Source organism: Haplochromis burtoni, unplaced genomic scaffold (assembly GCF_018398535.1).
Source record: "Haplochromis burtoni strain Fernald_Lab_line unplaced genomic scaffold, NCSU_Asbu1 Contig_518, whole genome shotgun sequence".
Taxonomy (NCBI): domain Eukaryota; kingdom Metazoa; phylum Chordata; class Actinopteri; order Cichliformes; family Cichlidae; genus Haplochromis; species Haplochromis burtoni.
The window spans coordinates 203,134-218,180 of NW_024582879.1; the positions used below are offsets into that span (position 1 = coordinate 203,134).

A 15,047-nucleotide genomic window follows, 5' to 3' on the forward strand; every position below is an offset into this window, starting at 1 on the left:
TTAATGTGAAAAACAACCTGACAAGGAGAAAACGGGTGGAGGGCAAGGACCGTGTAAGACATTTACTGCAGTAAAAGAAAAATTTACGAAATGGTGCCAAGAAATTATTTTGTAAGCGGCCTGTACACGCAGGTTTGTGCATACAAGCTGTAAATTAGTAAATGAGGCCCAGTTACCTCAAGCACAGCAGCAAAACGTCTACATTATGGCTGAAGAATAAAGTTTCAGAATTATTGCTGGAAAGGTGGCAATAGTGAATCGTGGGATGTATTTAGTTTTTAGTGTCACCAAAGTTTGTCTTCGTAGTTTGAGATTGTCCAACTGTTGTAGAAAGTTGGGAGTGATATTACTCTGTTTTCAGACTGAGTGTTTTAATCTTAGTACTTAAAAAATTAGGGGAAGAGAACCAGATTCCACAAATTATACAGTCTGGACCTTTATTCAAAATTCTGACATTCGTCTTTCTTCACAAAACAATTCATAGAAATAATCATCACAATGACAAAAATGTACATTACTGTCTTTCAGCAAAATGTTTAATCACGAACAAACATACACAGATTTTACCTGCTTAGTATTTGTTCTCCTGAGTATATGCAACAATGTAATTCTGGGTATTGCTTAAAATCATTAAGAAGACTGAAAGAAAGTAAGATGAGCTGGAGTGAAACTGTGCGATACAACGTTTTTGTCAGGGTGGAAAAGAAAAAGGAACATGTTATAGAGGAAAGAAATGGAGTGAGACTTTTTACAGTGTGGGGCACCATTCATCACACATCTAATGTTAACTGACACAAAATTATATTGTTTTTAACCATGGAGTCCTGTTTAATTTATGTTGTTTACTGCCTGTCTTTTTGCTAGTCTTTCGCTCTACAGCTTAACATAATAACACTGAATATTAGCAAAAGAGCTCAATGTTTACTGTATAACCGCATCATATTTCCCTCAGTGTGAAGGATTTTGTAATTGAAACATAAATCAGTTGCTTATATCTGTACAGTGTTTATACAGCGTCTATAAGTTTTAAAGAAAGGAAAAACAGCCTCGATTTTCTCTCATTAGTATATATGTATGATGTACATGCATGTATTATACAGCATCTTTGTTCATGTGTCACAGTGCCTGTTTGCAGAGCAGTGCTCATACAGCTGTGCCGCGGTTCATCTCCAGCTGGACCAGTTTGGGGTTTTTCCCCGGTGACTCATATTCACCATTATTTTGACTTTCTGGTGTCTTCTCACCTCCTTTCTCCTTTTTCTCATCACTAGTTCTGTTAGGAGGAAAGAAAAGGGTTTAAATTGAATACATGTTTTTCCTTTCAATCTTGCCTTCTTTTTGGCATCTTTGTTTCTTCAAGTTAAAGAAACTGCAGTGCCAAGCCAGCCATGTGTCTAACTCCATGATGCTACACTATCTTTCTTACTTTTTCTTGAACAGTTTCTTGAAAGAGCTCCTAAAGCCTCCTTTGTCTTTGCGACTCCTCTCGCTGAAGGGGGTGTGGTTACTGTCCTCCGTCCCACTCCTCCACTTGGACTCATCGCCCCATGACTGGATTCCTGTGTCCTGATGTGGTTGAAAACAATATTTCAGTATTTACCAAGAAAATTAAGAAATAATACAAAAAATATGATTTTCATGTTGTCAGGTTCTGTGGTTTTAATGTTAAAATGTAACAGGCAATTCCTGTACAGACATGATAATAGTTCTTTAATAATAGATGTTTGCTGAAACCCACTATGCTGAGCAGTCCATGAAGATCAGGGCTCTGCTTGTCACTGTCCGCTCTGTTCGCCAAGGGGGTCTGGACCTTACGGGAGGGGGTAGAACTTCCTTTGCTGCCTTTACTGCTCTGGCGCTCCAGTTTGGCATGGCTGCCCAATCCCACCCTTTGGAGATGGTCTGATAGAGGTCCACTGTCCAGACCACTCACTGTGTTCTCCATTTGCAGCCCATTCAGTGACTTAACAGCAGAGATGGCATACATGTCGATTATGAACATCTACAAAAATGATTCTTCAATATTTTTATATATCTCTTACAAATAAACTCACCTTGCTCTTACGTTGGCTGGCCTGAAGGGGGCGATGCTGATTGCGACGCATAAGAACAGCTTCGTCTGGAGAGACACAACCACGGTTAGGCAGTTTGCTATAACCATTCCCTTGGCTTCCTATGTTGCCAAAAACATCGCGGGTAGTCGACACATTTGTTGCTATTCCGTGATGTGACGCTGGGGGGGCTTTTGGGCACTTCACAAAGGCAATGTCAATGGAGGAATCAGAAGAGGCAGAAGAACAGCGGTCCAACATAGAGGTGTCATGGAAAGAGCCTCCATCTTCTTCATAGAGGTTCTCCAGCCCAGGGGGATCTGGAGGAAGGAGAAACTCTCCGAGGGCATCTGCCAGAGCAGATCCCGGCTGAACCTGGCGGAACTCTGCAGGTCTGGGAGGCAGATGATGCTGGCACAACATTGACCTCTCAGAGGGCTCACTTTCTGGGATGCTGCCAAGACCTGAAAGCAAAAAAACAACAAAAAACTGAATTGTTGACTGATGTAAAATAAGAACCAAAATGACAAGTTGGGGAAAAGGGAAGTTTGGGATATTTTCATCATGTCCCAAAAATAAAATTACTCTGGGGAATCATCTGTCTGACGCTGAATAAAATACTGTGATAGGAGATGCCCAAATACTGCTTTGGTTTTGTATTTAGGTTTTCTTAAAGAGGATGTGGTTAAAAAAAATAATCATCAAGCCATCAAGCCCCAATCAAGCCACAAACAATGGATTTAAAACTATATAATGTAAAAGTTGACCTGGGACATCAGATAGATACCGATGAGTTTAACTCAATTGTGCCCTGGATTCTAATTTTACTTGACTCGGTTTTTTGATGAAATTGGTACTTCTTATTCAAAATGTGCACAGTGGTAAGCCAGTCGGTTGGCATGCTGACACCAGAGCATCCTGTGCGATAAACATCCTTTGTAGTGGCCCTGTGTGCTGACGTTTTGAAGCTACACTTTTTAAAAAAAGTTCATGATGAAGTGTGAAGTGTTGTCTGACGATGTCTAAAAGGAAAGGTGTTAATTCCTGCTCCAAAGGGCTGCATTTGAATGCTGGGAGAGAACAAATTGAACTTGAAACATCAACTTTCCCACGCTGTAAAACTCCATGCCACTATCATTGCTCTAGTCCAATCATCTTTCTGTTTCTCTTCTTCAATCAGCCTTTAAATTGCAATGCTCAACTTTCAGTCTCTCTTGCAGTCTCCTTTGTGCAATCCACCTCCTCCCCATTTCCACCTCACCAAAGCCCCCAACTTATCTTCATTACCGCCAGCATCTACACTCTGGGGGGGTCCTGCCCTTTTCCATTCTGCTGGGAATTCTTTATTTCGTTAAATCACGCTCAGTTCCTTCTAATGATCTCCTCTTATTGAACTATTTTACTGACCTGTTGGTTTGTGGTTCCGTGAGTCCAGTTCATGGCTGAAGAAAGGGAGGCGGGAGGGCCACTCTGCATCATAGCAATGAGTTTCAGTTTCTTGGTCTCGGTCCCAATCTTGGAAACGGTGCGACTGAATCTGTTCCAGGAGACACTGCTTTCTGCGCCTCACCTGGTTGGCATGTTCCCTGCAGTGAAGAAACGAAAAAATAAACTTCGTTTACAGCAGCACCCGACAGCTTTTTACAGAAGTAATCAAGAAATACTGAAAGGTTACTGGACTGGTAGGAAAACATGGCGAGTATGTAACTGCTTTTATATCTATATTTTTTAAATGAGAAAGCAATAACAAATATTAAGCATTTATCTATCAGGGCTGTGTGTCTGTTGCTTTCCAGGAATAATCTACTTATCTTTAACTCTTATTCATTTATTAATGTCTAACAGAAATGTCTGAGTCATGTAAACACTACATTAAATGTCCGGTAAACTGAATACTCACAGCATTGCACTGCTGCAAGGGTACGGTGAGCCAGTGTTGCTGGCTTGAATCCCACTCTCTACTGTCTTTAACAGCTGTTTCATGGTAGACCTGCAGGGGTGCACAGCACAGAGAACATTAAGCTCCTTCACACTGAAAATGTTTTGTTTAATGTTTGTTTTAAAGTTGATATTTTTCGAAAGATGGTAATCCTGACCTCTTCACCTCCTTGCGGTTGAGCAGCAGAAGCTCCTGATTGTGCTGGAGGAGGAGGTGGTACTGTGTAGTAAAAGCCCTGAACTGCTGTATGCACACCAGCAGCAGATAGTAGTCTGGATGCTCTGCATCAGTCTGCCTAAGTAGTCCCTACACACACACACACACACACACACACACACACACACACACACACACACACACACACACACACACACAGATAGACAATTTAAATATTCATACATCAGATTTAATCTTCAGTCGTAATAATACTGAGTTGTTAATTGTCGTTTTATTTCTGTTTCTGTTTTTACTGATAACCTTTTTCTGCATGGTTTCAGAGTATCGTATTTGTATCAAGTTTGTGTGTTGCAGGATATGAACATATAAGGACAATTCTGGCAGTGGTGTTGATCCAACCTGTAAAAGCAGCAGGTACTCAGGGATCCTCTGAACTGGCTGAAGCAGCAGAGTGTAGAGGGAGGGTTTGGATTCATCACCTGTTATGTCACTCTGATAGCAGCACCACACAGTCAAGCACAATGCAGCACAGATGGACCAATCAGCATCAAAGGGAAAAACACAGCAGGTGTAAGGACTGTGAATTTCGTCATTTGTCTGAAGCTTTTATATAAAACAAGGCTTGAAATGAAACTTGACAGGGCTTCCAGATACTTAAGTTACCTCCACTCAAGCAATTCTGAGAGTATCTGAGAGTTAAATCAGAAATCGACAGATATGCTGGCGTTTCTTTGGTGATATGAGCTGTAAGTTTCCGGATTTTTTTTGTTTTTAGAAGTATGCTGGTATTCTTTTTCATCCTGTCCTCCCTGCTCTGCCCCGTCATGTTACATTCTGTGCTTTTAAATTTAACATCAAAACCTGTCATATTTCACATTTTTCTGTTACCTCAAGCAAGGCCGAAGACTTCATGGAGCTGGTGGCCAGCATGTTGACAACTGACAGACAGTCTGGAAGCTCCTTCAGGTAGGACACATAAAAATCCAAGAAATCACTCTGGAGGAAGAAGGAGAGATATACTGCCTAAGTTTGCATGCTCTTTATATACACTGGAGACCTTCTGCATTTCTCTCTACCTCCATTTAGTGCACAAAACACTTCCCTGCACTATCAATCTGGGATGACAGAGTGCTGAAGGAGAGTCATGCTGAGACACACTCGTGGGGATGCAAGACTGTACAGGGAAGCTACAGATGGGAGTACAGCCAAGTCTTTAGAGCACTGGCAGACACCTTGGAGAAGGATGAACTGAAAAAGCATCAGACTCGTGGGACACCCATCCCATAAATCCAGTTCATCTAGCAGGGAGAAAAAACACTCTCCTCCAAGAAGATCAACAGCACCCTCCTGCAGACTGCACAGGTATGGCATATGAAGGTGGACCTGGGGAATAAACTATACTTCCACCTGACAATATTCTGACAAAGGAAAGAAGATGATCCTAATAGGACTGCCAGTCCCACTGGAGGATGGATGCAAGGAAACCTCTGTGAGGAAAACCACTGTGCAGGATGGCAGATCTGACTGTTCTCAGCTGAAATTGTTGCAGAGGTTTTCCCTGCTTGGGCTGTTGGAGAATGCTTATTGGTCTGAAAGTAGCAGGAAGACAGTGGATGATAGCAGCACAGAGGTTGGGGAGGGGGGGGTGCATTGGTCATAAAAGGGTGGACATGGTCAGCAACAGTTCTCAGCTGGTTCTAAATCGCCCAAGGCATGCCAAGCAAATATCCCCCACACTATTACCAGACTACCAACAGCCTGAACAGTTGATACAAGGAAGGATGGATCCATGTATATATATTGTTCACCAAAAATTCTGATCCTGCATCCAAATGAAACAGCAGCAATTGAGACTCACTGTGACGGTCCTGGGTCAGTGAGCCAGCGTTTTGTGTATTATTATTGTATAATTTCTTTGTGGTTTGATTTCTAGTGTTTAGTATGGGTTTAGTTCTGTGCCAGTCTGTTTCCTGTTTTATTTTGAAGGTCAGTGTCTCAGGTCATTGTATTCTCTTTTGTGTCCCTCCGTCTCGTCAGGCTTGATTGCTCCCAGCCGTGCTCGCCTTGTGTGTCTCATTTTTGTGTTACTGCCTTTTGTATTTAAGCCCCGTGTTCCCCGTGCTTAGTGTCACGTCGTATCCTCATTCTGCCCTGTGTGTTTAGTTTCCAGTCCAGTTTCCAGCCCTCCTAGTTTTGTTCTGTTTTTGACATTTACCTGCAATAAAGCAGTGGACTTTTGAGTTTAAGTTCTTCCTCCAGGAGTCTGCATATTGGGTCCTTTTTCCTGCCTGCCGGCACACAGCCATGACACTCGTCACACCAGGCAATGTTTTTCCAGGCTTCTATTGTCTGTTTTTGGTATTCTCATGTGAATTGTAGCCTTATTTTCCAATTCTCAACCGACAGACCACCACTATATATTCATCTGCTGTTTCAAAGTTTGATATGTTGTGCATTCAGAGACACATAACTTGATTGTAACAAGTTAGTATATCCTTCTTATCAACTCAAAGCAGTCTGGCCATTCTCCTCTGACCTCTGACATCAACACGGCATTTTCACCCAGAGAACTGCTGCTCACTGGATATTTTCTCTAAACCCTAGAGATGATTGTGTTGGAAAATCATAGCAGATCAGGAGTTTGTGAAATACTCAGACCAGTCTGTCTGGCACCAACAACTATACTATATACAAAGTCACATAAATCACCTTTTTTCCCAGTCTGATGCTTTCTTTGAACTTCTGCAGGTCTTGACCAATTCTAAATGCCTAAATACACTTAAAAGATTCTTATATTATTTCAAACATAGTATAGAAAAACAAACTGTGCAGGCTAAGAAAGCTGAAAAGGAAGTCCATGAAAGATAGATTCAGATAACTGATACTGAATCAACACCTTATTAGAAAAATGGAGGGAGTGCATATGTAGCGTTCACTGCCTGCTGGTTTAAAAGATGTTAAGAATTCAAAAACTTTCATTTTATTTACCAGTAGATGGTGCTCACATCAAAAAGGACAATATCCACATTTCGTTTTGCGCTCTCATTCTGTGTTTACCTCTTTACTTGTAAGCCTCATGAATATATCTCCCATTATGCCTTGCCACTGGCATTTGAGCACACGTTCTTGAAGAGTATGAAGTAGCTCAAGGTGCTGCTGGATCAGAAACCTCAAAGAGCTGGGAAATGGACTAAAAGTAGAACAAAAGGCAGCAGATGTTATAAACATCAACATTCCTACAAAACGTGAGAAAACTTGCATTTGTGTCAATTAGTGTGCCATCTTGTGTGGCAGACATCTGACAGCAGGATAAGCAATTTAAAACAAATGCAATCATTCACAAATAACATTTGACCCAGTTCAGCGATGGCACCATTTCACTGGCGCTTTCAGTCATTGGGAGCACGTGTGCTGAAGCTAAGCAGTGATTGCATTAACAAGCTGTGTGGAGTCTCTTTAACAGAGTGTCTTCTCTGGTGTTTACAATGTGCCTTTATTTAATTTGTTTATTTCCTGTTCACCCTTCACTGCAAGCACTCAAATTAGATCAGGAATATATTCTTGCGAGTGTTGATTTGTGTGTCTCTGTGTGTGTATCAGGTAGGGGTTAGTGGTGGCTGGGACATTTCTTCTTTCCAAAAAACTGCTTTACATGTCTTTTTCTTCAATTATCAGTCTGAATCGAGCCATGTTAGGGTGTCAGCAGGCTTTACCGTTTGTCTTTGGAAGTGAGGGCTTCTGATCCGTTAAAGGAGATGTTTGCCTTCAGAAGCAGAGAAAGGTGGGACACGTAAACTCTCTCAGACTCCAGCAGCTCCAAGGCTGCTCTCTGTCTTTTATCTGCACATACAGAACACAATCTTCTTTAAACTCTGAGAATAAAGAGGATTATTCTATAACCATAAAAGACAGACAACTGCAAAGGGGGCCAGGCTTACTGGCTGGCCTTTACTACCTGTGTATAATATTTTTTGTAATATGCACCTGTTATAAAACCTGCCATCAAACATAAGGCAAAAGCTGGTTAAAACACCTTTTTATATGGTCATGTATGTTGACTAAAATCCCATTTTAACAATTATATTTATATATTGAGTTTTGCTTAAATTAAAAAGAGTGGTGAAACTCCTACCCATAGTTCTGTCTGGAGGTGGTAAAATCCACCTACTTCTGCCTTTAAACTTCCTCTGACTACCAAGTAATGCATGATTCAGGATGTAAAAAGAGACTGTGGTTTAGTGGGTTCGTGCATAGATATGTGGACTACCCGCAGTAGTATGTTTATCAGCAGAAACAGGTGTATTTCTTACTTATTTCAGTCTGACTATTGGTCTCAGGACAAGATCTTTGCTGGTCCTGCTCAGACGTGGAGGCTGTAACACACAAACACTAGTATGAGCAAACTGCCTCTACGAGCCGGTCATTTTCTCGCTTACACTCTTTGCATAGTAAATGTTGAAATACACAGACTCACTCTGAGTCGACGTGGTGCTCCTCGGCGGTGACCCGCTGCTCTGCGTATTGGGGAAAAAGTGCTGAATACCACTGAGCTCTGATTGGCTGGGCACACAGATGTGTTCATCACTGGATGCTGTCAGCACATCAGCCTTGGAGCTCTTTCTGCTAGTGGCCCGATCAGCACAGGTGAAGGAGAATTAAAAAGAGCGCTTATTTGACAAAGTTACATATGAAAGTTGAACTTTTTGGGTCACCATTAGGGAGCTGAGTGGGATGATTGAATAATTACTGTGAATAATTTTTATATGCGTGTACATTTATTAAAACTAGCACCTTTTTCAAAATGTTGCAGCCCTACCTGTGTGGAACTGACATCATTTCTTTGTTTTCTGAGTGCAGCAGTTCTATCCTCTTCTGAACATCTCTTTGTCTGCTGGAAATGTCCCTGATGTGGAACAACGCCACATTCAGCTCCTCCTGCAAGAAGATTAAAAGGTGCCAGTAGTTTTACTTTGGTAGACTGGGAAAGTCACTATGCTGAAATGGGAAGTACCAGGGTCAGATTTTAAGGGGAGAATTTGGGATTCAAATCCAAAAGAGAGAATTTCTCGTATGCATGCACATTAAAAAAATATTAGCAACATAGTCCACGTTGAACTGCCTGTTGAAAAGAAGTGTGAGAGTCTGAAAGAGTTGCCTTCCTGCCTAATTAAATTAGTTTACAGTTCAACAGAGTCCAAGTCAGATGTTCTAAATTATGTTTCAGAGGCCACACCAAGAGTAGACTGTGTATGTGTGTGTTTTTACTGTCTAGCTTCTCCAGCACCTTAAATGTGTTGAGCGTGTTCTTGAGGCCCATTATCTTATCATCCACATCAGTCTGATGGGCCTGCAGCTTCTCTTCCAAACCGTGGTCCTTTTGACGCAGCTCGCACAGCTCCCCCAGTGCCGCCTGGAGCCCCTCGCGCAGCTCAACCACCAGACCCCACAGCTGCATCACAAGGAGCAGTTTAACATGTAATGTTTTCACCAGTGTGCTTAAGGGTGTGTCAAATTAAAAGAGAAACAACTGAGGGATTCAAAGTTATACAAATGAGAAGGAGCTCGGTATCGATGCTTCTCTAAGTTCTCTGATTTGATCCATCTGATTATTTACCTGAAGGTATTTGTAGGTTGAATCCATTTTTCATTTCTTTAACCAGACAGTTTAGACATTATTTCATTTGTGCTATATTTTAAGCTCCATTTTTTAACTTCTATTTTGCCAATTTGCTCCAACTTTGTTACACTTGATTCTTTGTGCTTTTGGTGCATTTTGACTTGTTTTGTGCTGTCTTTTAAACCCTTATCATTATGTTAACCTTTCCCTGATTACATTCCATACATAGAGAAATCTTTATCTTGCTTTGTTTTTTCTCTGCTCTTCCATTCTCAGTTTTCTCATGCATAGCTGATTGAATTTACTTCACGGGCATAACTGAATCAGCTCATGGGAACATTACATGGGTTTTGCAGCTCTCTCTTGTCCTATCTTTCCATCGCTCTCTTGCTTTTCTTTTTCTCTTGGTCATGTGAAAGGCATCAAGCAGGAAACTCAATAGACCATCTGTCCTGTTTGCCTTATTGCTCTTATTCCTGTGTAATAGCTGACTATGCGTCTATACACCTGGAGGCTACAGCTCTAAGGAGTGGCTAAATAATGATTCATAGAAGCATCTGCATCTACTGCAATGCATAGATCTTAGTATTTACTCGTATCAGTTGCCAATATTGAGTTTAGTTAATCTGAATAAGAGTGTTATTTAAATAATACTTAAGAGAGCATAATGTGCTAAAGTGAACTCAATTTGGAGACTGAATTCTTATACTGTACAAGTGAGTCCTGTACTATAAAATATTCCACAAGGGTTTGAAAAATATCTTAATCATAAGTCAAGTTTTAAACTTTCACATCCTCTGTGAGTAAATAAGAGCTTTTGTTAAAATGTGATGAGACCTGGTGCAAATTTAAAAGAGCCGAAACTTTATTTTAAAACTTTGTAAACAGCATTTTTCTTGTGTGCTCTGTTCACTTTTGGTAGTCCATACTCATTGTGATGAAAATGCTTCACTATCTCGGGCAATATGTTGTCTTCTGATTTGGGTTATTTGTCTGCAGAGTCCAACATTGGATAACTCACTCTTCTTGCTCTTTGTTTCACTTCATCATAAAATAAAACCAATCAAATATTCTTAAATTTAAAAAGGGTGAGGCACAGAATGCCAGCACTGGTTATGTTGATATCTTGAGCAAAATCTACTCTAGAAAGAGCACAGCGTTTGCTCAAAGTCACCAACACAAAATGTATTAAAAATGTAAAAAAAAATATATATATATAAAAGTTTTACTATTTAAAGAAACATCTTGTTGCGTCTTCTGATAAATAGTGACAGAAAGGCTCGGTTGTTAATAGACAATTTAAGTCATAAACCAAATATTATGTAATTTATTGGTAACTTGTCTAAATGAGCTTGTTCTGATTTGATAATAAAGCTGGGATTGTTCATGTTTTTTTAGCTCACCCATTATGAGGCATAAACAAATAAATATGAAGTGTGAAGTGTTTAAAAGTTCTTGATTACCTGAGAAATCCCCTGGCTAGCTTCTTCAACATTTCCCTCTGTATCTAAGGAGAAAACATGAAAAGCTGAGTGTGGTGTCCACACAACATCTGCTAAATTTCTGTGAAAATGTTGATTGAATCCACAGACAAATCCACTGTTAAGCGTTTGTTTGTTTGTTAAGCAAGTATGGAAAAGGCATGAAAGAGGTTGCCACAAGAAAACCCCTTTTTTCCCACCACATGTAAATTAACAGTTTATTTACCTTTTCTTTCTCAGACATTTAACACATCATGTAAGATTGAGTTCAAAGAATTTCTATTTGTTACATCATCGATAATTGGCATCGCTAACAGATTATTTATCACACTTATTCAGGACAAAAGACCACAGAAAACAGGTTTGGTTCATGCATCTCAAAAATAAAAGTAGAATAAATATAAATTACACAGATGATATTCTATAAAATAACAAACTTTTAATATATTTTTATATACAAGAAAAGTTGCTCCTCATATTATCTGACTCCAAAAAGTTCAGTGAGTTTCACGTTTGGTCTTGAATCATAAAATTCGGCGTAACTGTTAAATGCTCTGAATTACAGAGAATTGTGATCATGTAATTTCAACAAACTGTAAACGTCAAATGAATTTCAACCCACTCAAATAAAGTTTAAAAAGGCCTGCGCCGTGAGCTTTCTCTGTCGTGTGATTAAAGTCATTAATGTCTGCATTAAACTCTTTTCATCAACCCCAGTGTAACCTAAAGTTGTATCCACATGTGGCAACTTCAACCAATTACAGGGAAAGTAACTGCTGGTGATGCAAAGTGGGCAGGATTCAACAAGGTCCATTCACTCCAATGGACCTTTTTTCTAATAGCATTCACTTACTCAAGGGCTCTGTTCAAGGCAAGCGAATTACTACCAATAAGAGAACAGGATACCCTTGATTGACATAATGTGGTAGTAAATATATTAGAAGGTTACCTAGGTAACGGGTAATCTGAAACCTCTGCACACGGTCGACTGTAAAGCAATGCACGACAAGCAAATTGCTTCCAGTGTGGCGACAGCTTAAGAGCTTGACTACCATGCCATATGTCAATCAATAGTATTCCTCACTCTCATTGGTAGTCACATTGCTGGTCTTGAAGTCTATCACGAGCCATGCTCACTTCACATCACCAGCATCTTTTCATCTGTAGTCGCTTGGTGATCACCACATTGCTGCAAATTGCTTTCAGCATCACGGCAGCTTCAGACTTAGTGTGTGAATTTATATCATTCACCGTTCAGCGTGTCTGCATTTCCTATGTTAAAGGTAAAAAAACAAAAACATTGCAGTGTGGTTCATGGCAAATATTTCATGCATTTGGGCACAGTTGATGGTTATAGAAAAGTACAATGCTTGTGTCTGTTGCGAAAATGTCACAGGTCGAGGCTACTGTCAAAACTGCACGGGGTCATACGAAACACGTTTTACATATATCATCATGCATAAATGATGAGGAGCACGAGCACAATATGAGTAACACTTCTCATCCGTGAAAGAGCAAAACAAGGAATGTGTCCCACAATGAAGACTCTCTGTCAAATTTCCTCTGGCATTTTGAGTTTGTGATTTTGGCTTCAGCTGTTTCAGGCCAAAAAAGTTGACGTCAACATGTTACATCAACATCTGTCCCAGAGTGACCTCAACAGAAGATGCAAAAAATATTTAAATTTATTGCCATCAGGAAACCAAAAGGATTTTGTGACATTTTGATGTTGCTTCTGCACTGTATGTCTCATTTGGTAACAAGTAGCAACAACTGTCTGGATAGTGAGACATATTTTTGGTATAGCATTGGACTGCATGTTTAGTTCATCTCATACACGCTGGCTTTGTTCTCCAAACAAACCTAAATCACAGCTTGCGTTCAGCTGATAACCAACAATCAGGACAAAAAGGTCAAAGCTGCGTTTGGTGTACTTTAGCGTTGATGTGAAACAGCAGACATTTTGGCTTGTGAAAACAGGAAACAAGCAGGAGTAATTGATAACATTAAAATCATCCACATCCCATTTAGGTAAACCCTTCTAAGGTTCTTGACCCTGCTTGAATTAAATGAAGGATAATTAAAATTATTTTTGTAGGTCACAATCTTGATGTACTGTTAAAATAAATTAAAATAACTAAATAATCCCTGTTTAATACCCATATTAAATACTTAAAAATTAAGCATTTTACAAAAATATCATAATGTTATTTATATGTGTTCACCAGGCTTTATGTTTAAGGTTTGTTTTACAACACTACTGCTGCTCATTGGTTTTTATCCCTGTATCATACATTTTATGGTCTTTGCAGATGCAGCTGGTACAAAAAGGGCAAAGTAACTTTGTGGCTGGTTATGCAAATTTTGGTATCACAGCCCAGTAAATATTTCAGGACTGAATGAAATGTAAAGGAATGATGAAAAAAAAGAAGAAAATCTGATATATGCAAGAAAAAAAAATCATTTTGAACTGCCAAAAATATTCTTTTTGGTTTTGCCTTGTCTTATTAGAAAAAAAAGAAAAAGAAAAACTTTACTAACTTTACTCCTTATTCTTTTATATGTCCCCATAAATTTAGTATATTAACCTGCTGGTCTGAAAACACACATAATAAAGAGGATATCTTGAATTTTGACAAGCTGTAAGTAGCAGTTTCTAGACAAAGACTAAACATTTGGTTTTTGAAAGTAAGAATAAACTGAATATTATGCATATTAGCTGCAAATACTTGTCTGAAACATCTCTTCAGAAGTTTTTTAAATGCTCATTTTACCTTCTGACTTCCCCTCTGTCTTCTCCTCTGTTTCTGTTTTCTCACTCTCCATGTTCAGATAATCCTGGCCAGTCTGGTCCAGTGTACTTCACAGCTGTCCAGTTCTGAAGTCCCTTTTCCAGCTCTGAATGACCTCACTCTGCTTCTCTGCCTCCCTCTCTTCTGAGCAACCCTATCTCTCGCTGTGATCGTTCACTTTCTCTTGTCCAAAGCATGTGAGTCCTATGATTTCGCTTTCGTACAAAAAGGTCCTTGTCTCCAGAGAGTGGAAGGATGGAGGGGAAAGATCAGGAGGAGAGAGAGAGAGAGACATTTGTTCATCATAAAGTCACATACTGTAGCCAACTCATTAGATTTAAGGAGGCGTGACTGGTTGCTAATGAGGATGGTTTACACAGCTGCACTGAACAGAGAACGCCTGAAATGGACATTCCAGTTGTTGTGGTGCATATAGGTGCTGGAAGTAGTGTTGTAGTCTCATGCAATATATGGTCTCACTCTAGGCCAGTTCTAATAAAGTGTCTTTTCTACTCCTTTTTTAAAAGACCACTTAGGGGGAGGGCAAAAGCTTTAAACCTAAAAGTATGCTACAGTATATCTTTTATTCACTTGATTTTTAGCTCCATTTTGGTCTCAACCAACCCTTGAGGGGCTTTTTGGCTCACAAAACAGTGAGGCCTGGGAGCTTGAGGGTCCTGCGCAATATCTTTGCTGTTCCTAGGACTGTGCTCTTCTGGACAGTGACCTTTATATATTTATGTATAATATATATATAATATAATGATGCTAAATATGAGGTGAACAAATGTTGTACTTGGAAGTTAAACAGTTGTTGATGAGGTTAAGGTTTTGCATAATAATTTTTTTATGTCAACAATTTACCAATTTTACAGTTTTAACCTGATTTGTAAAAAAGATTCTATCTATCTATCTATCTATCTATCTATCTATCTATCTATCTATCTATCTATCTATCTATCTATCTATCTATCTATCTATCTATCTATC

General features: G+C 39.6%; 1 protein-coding gene across 2 annotated transcripts; it reads right to left on the reverse strand.

The window, feature by feature from the left end:
• Positions 1-423: 423 nt before the first annotated feature.
• arhgef33 (Rho guanine nucleotide exchange factor (GEF) 33) lies at positions 424-14,280 on the reverse strand. 2 transcript variants are annotated; one of them, XM_014329192.2, is made up of 17 exons: positions 14,040-14,280; positions 11,248-11,291; positions 9,452-9,616; positions 8,984-9,102; positions 8,642-8,787; positions 8,478-8,540; positions 7,881-8,007; positions 7,225-7,357; positions 5,056-5,163; positions 4,567-4,659; positions 4,148-4,296; positions 3,952-4,041; positions 3,459-3,637; positions 2,055-2,515; positions 1,739-1,963; positions 1,427-1,566; positions 424-1,273 (listed from the first exon to the last, which is right to left on the reverse strand). In XM_014329192.2, exons 1-17 carry the CDS (start codon positions 14,089-14,091, stop codon positions 1,144-1,146), a joined length of 2,424 nt encoding a protein of 807 aa, XP_014184678.1. In that variant the 5' UTR covers positions 14,092-14,280; the 3' UTR covers positions 424-1,143. The 2 variants fall into 2 exon arrangements, with proteins under 2 accessions (XP_014184678.1, XP_014184677.1); XM_014329191.2 differs by having other exon boundaries at positions 8,642-8,790.
• Between the last annotated feature and the right edge of the window lie 767 nt (positions 14,281-15,047).

What these genes read in the sequence shown, in the direction of transcription:
- arhgef33 (XM_014329191.2), bottom strand. Translation starts at nt 14,091, where the DNA reads ATGGAGAGTGAGAAAACAGAAACAGAGGAGAAGACAGAGGGGAAGTCA. An exon ending in ACGGAACCACAAACCAACAG is followed by an intron (nt 2,516 to 3,458) that starts GTCAGTAAAATA and finishes TTTTGCTTTCAG; the next exon opens with GTCTTGGCAGCATCCCAGAA. An exon ending in CCAGCCAACGTAAGAGCAAG is followed by an intron (nt 1,964 to 2,054) that starts GTGAGTTTATTT and finishes TCTGCTGTTAAG; the next exon opens with TCACTGAATGGGCTGCAAAT.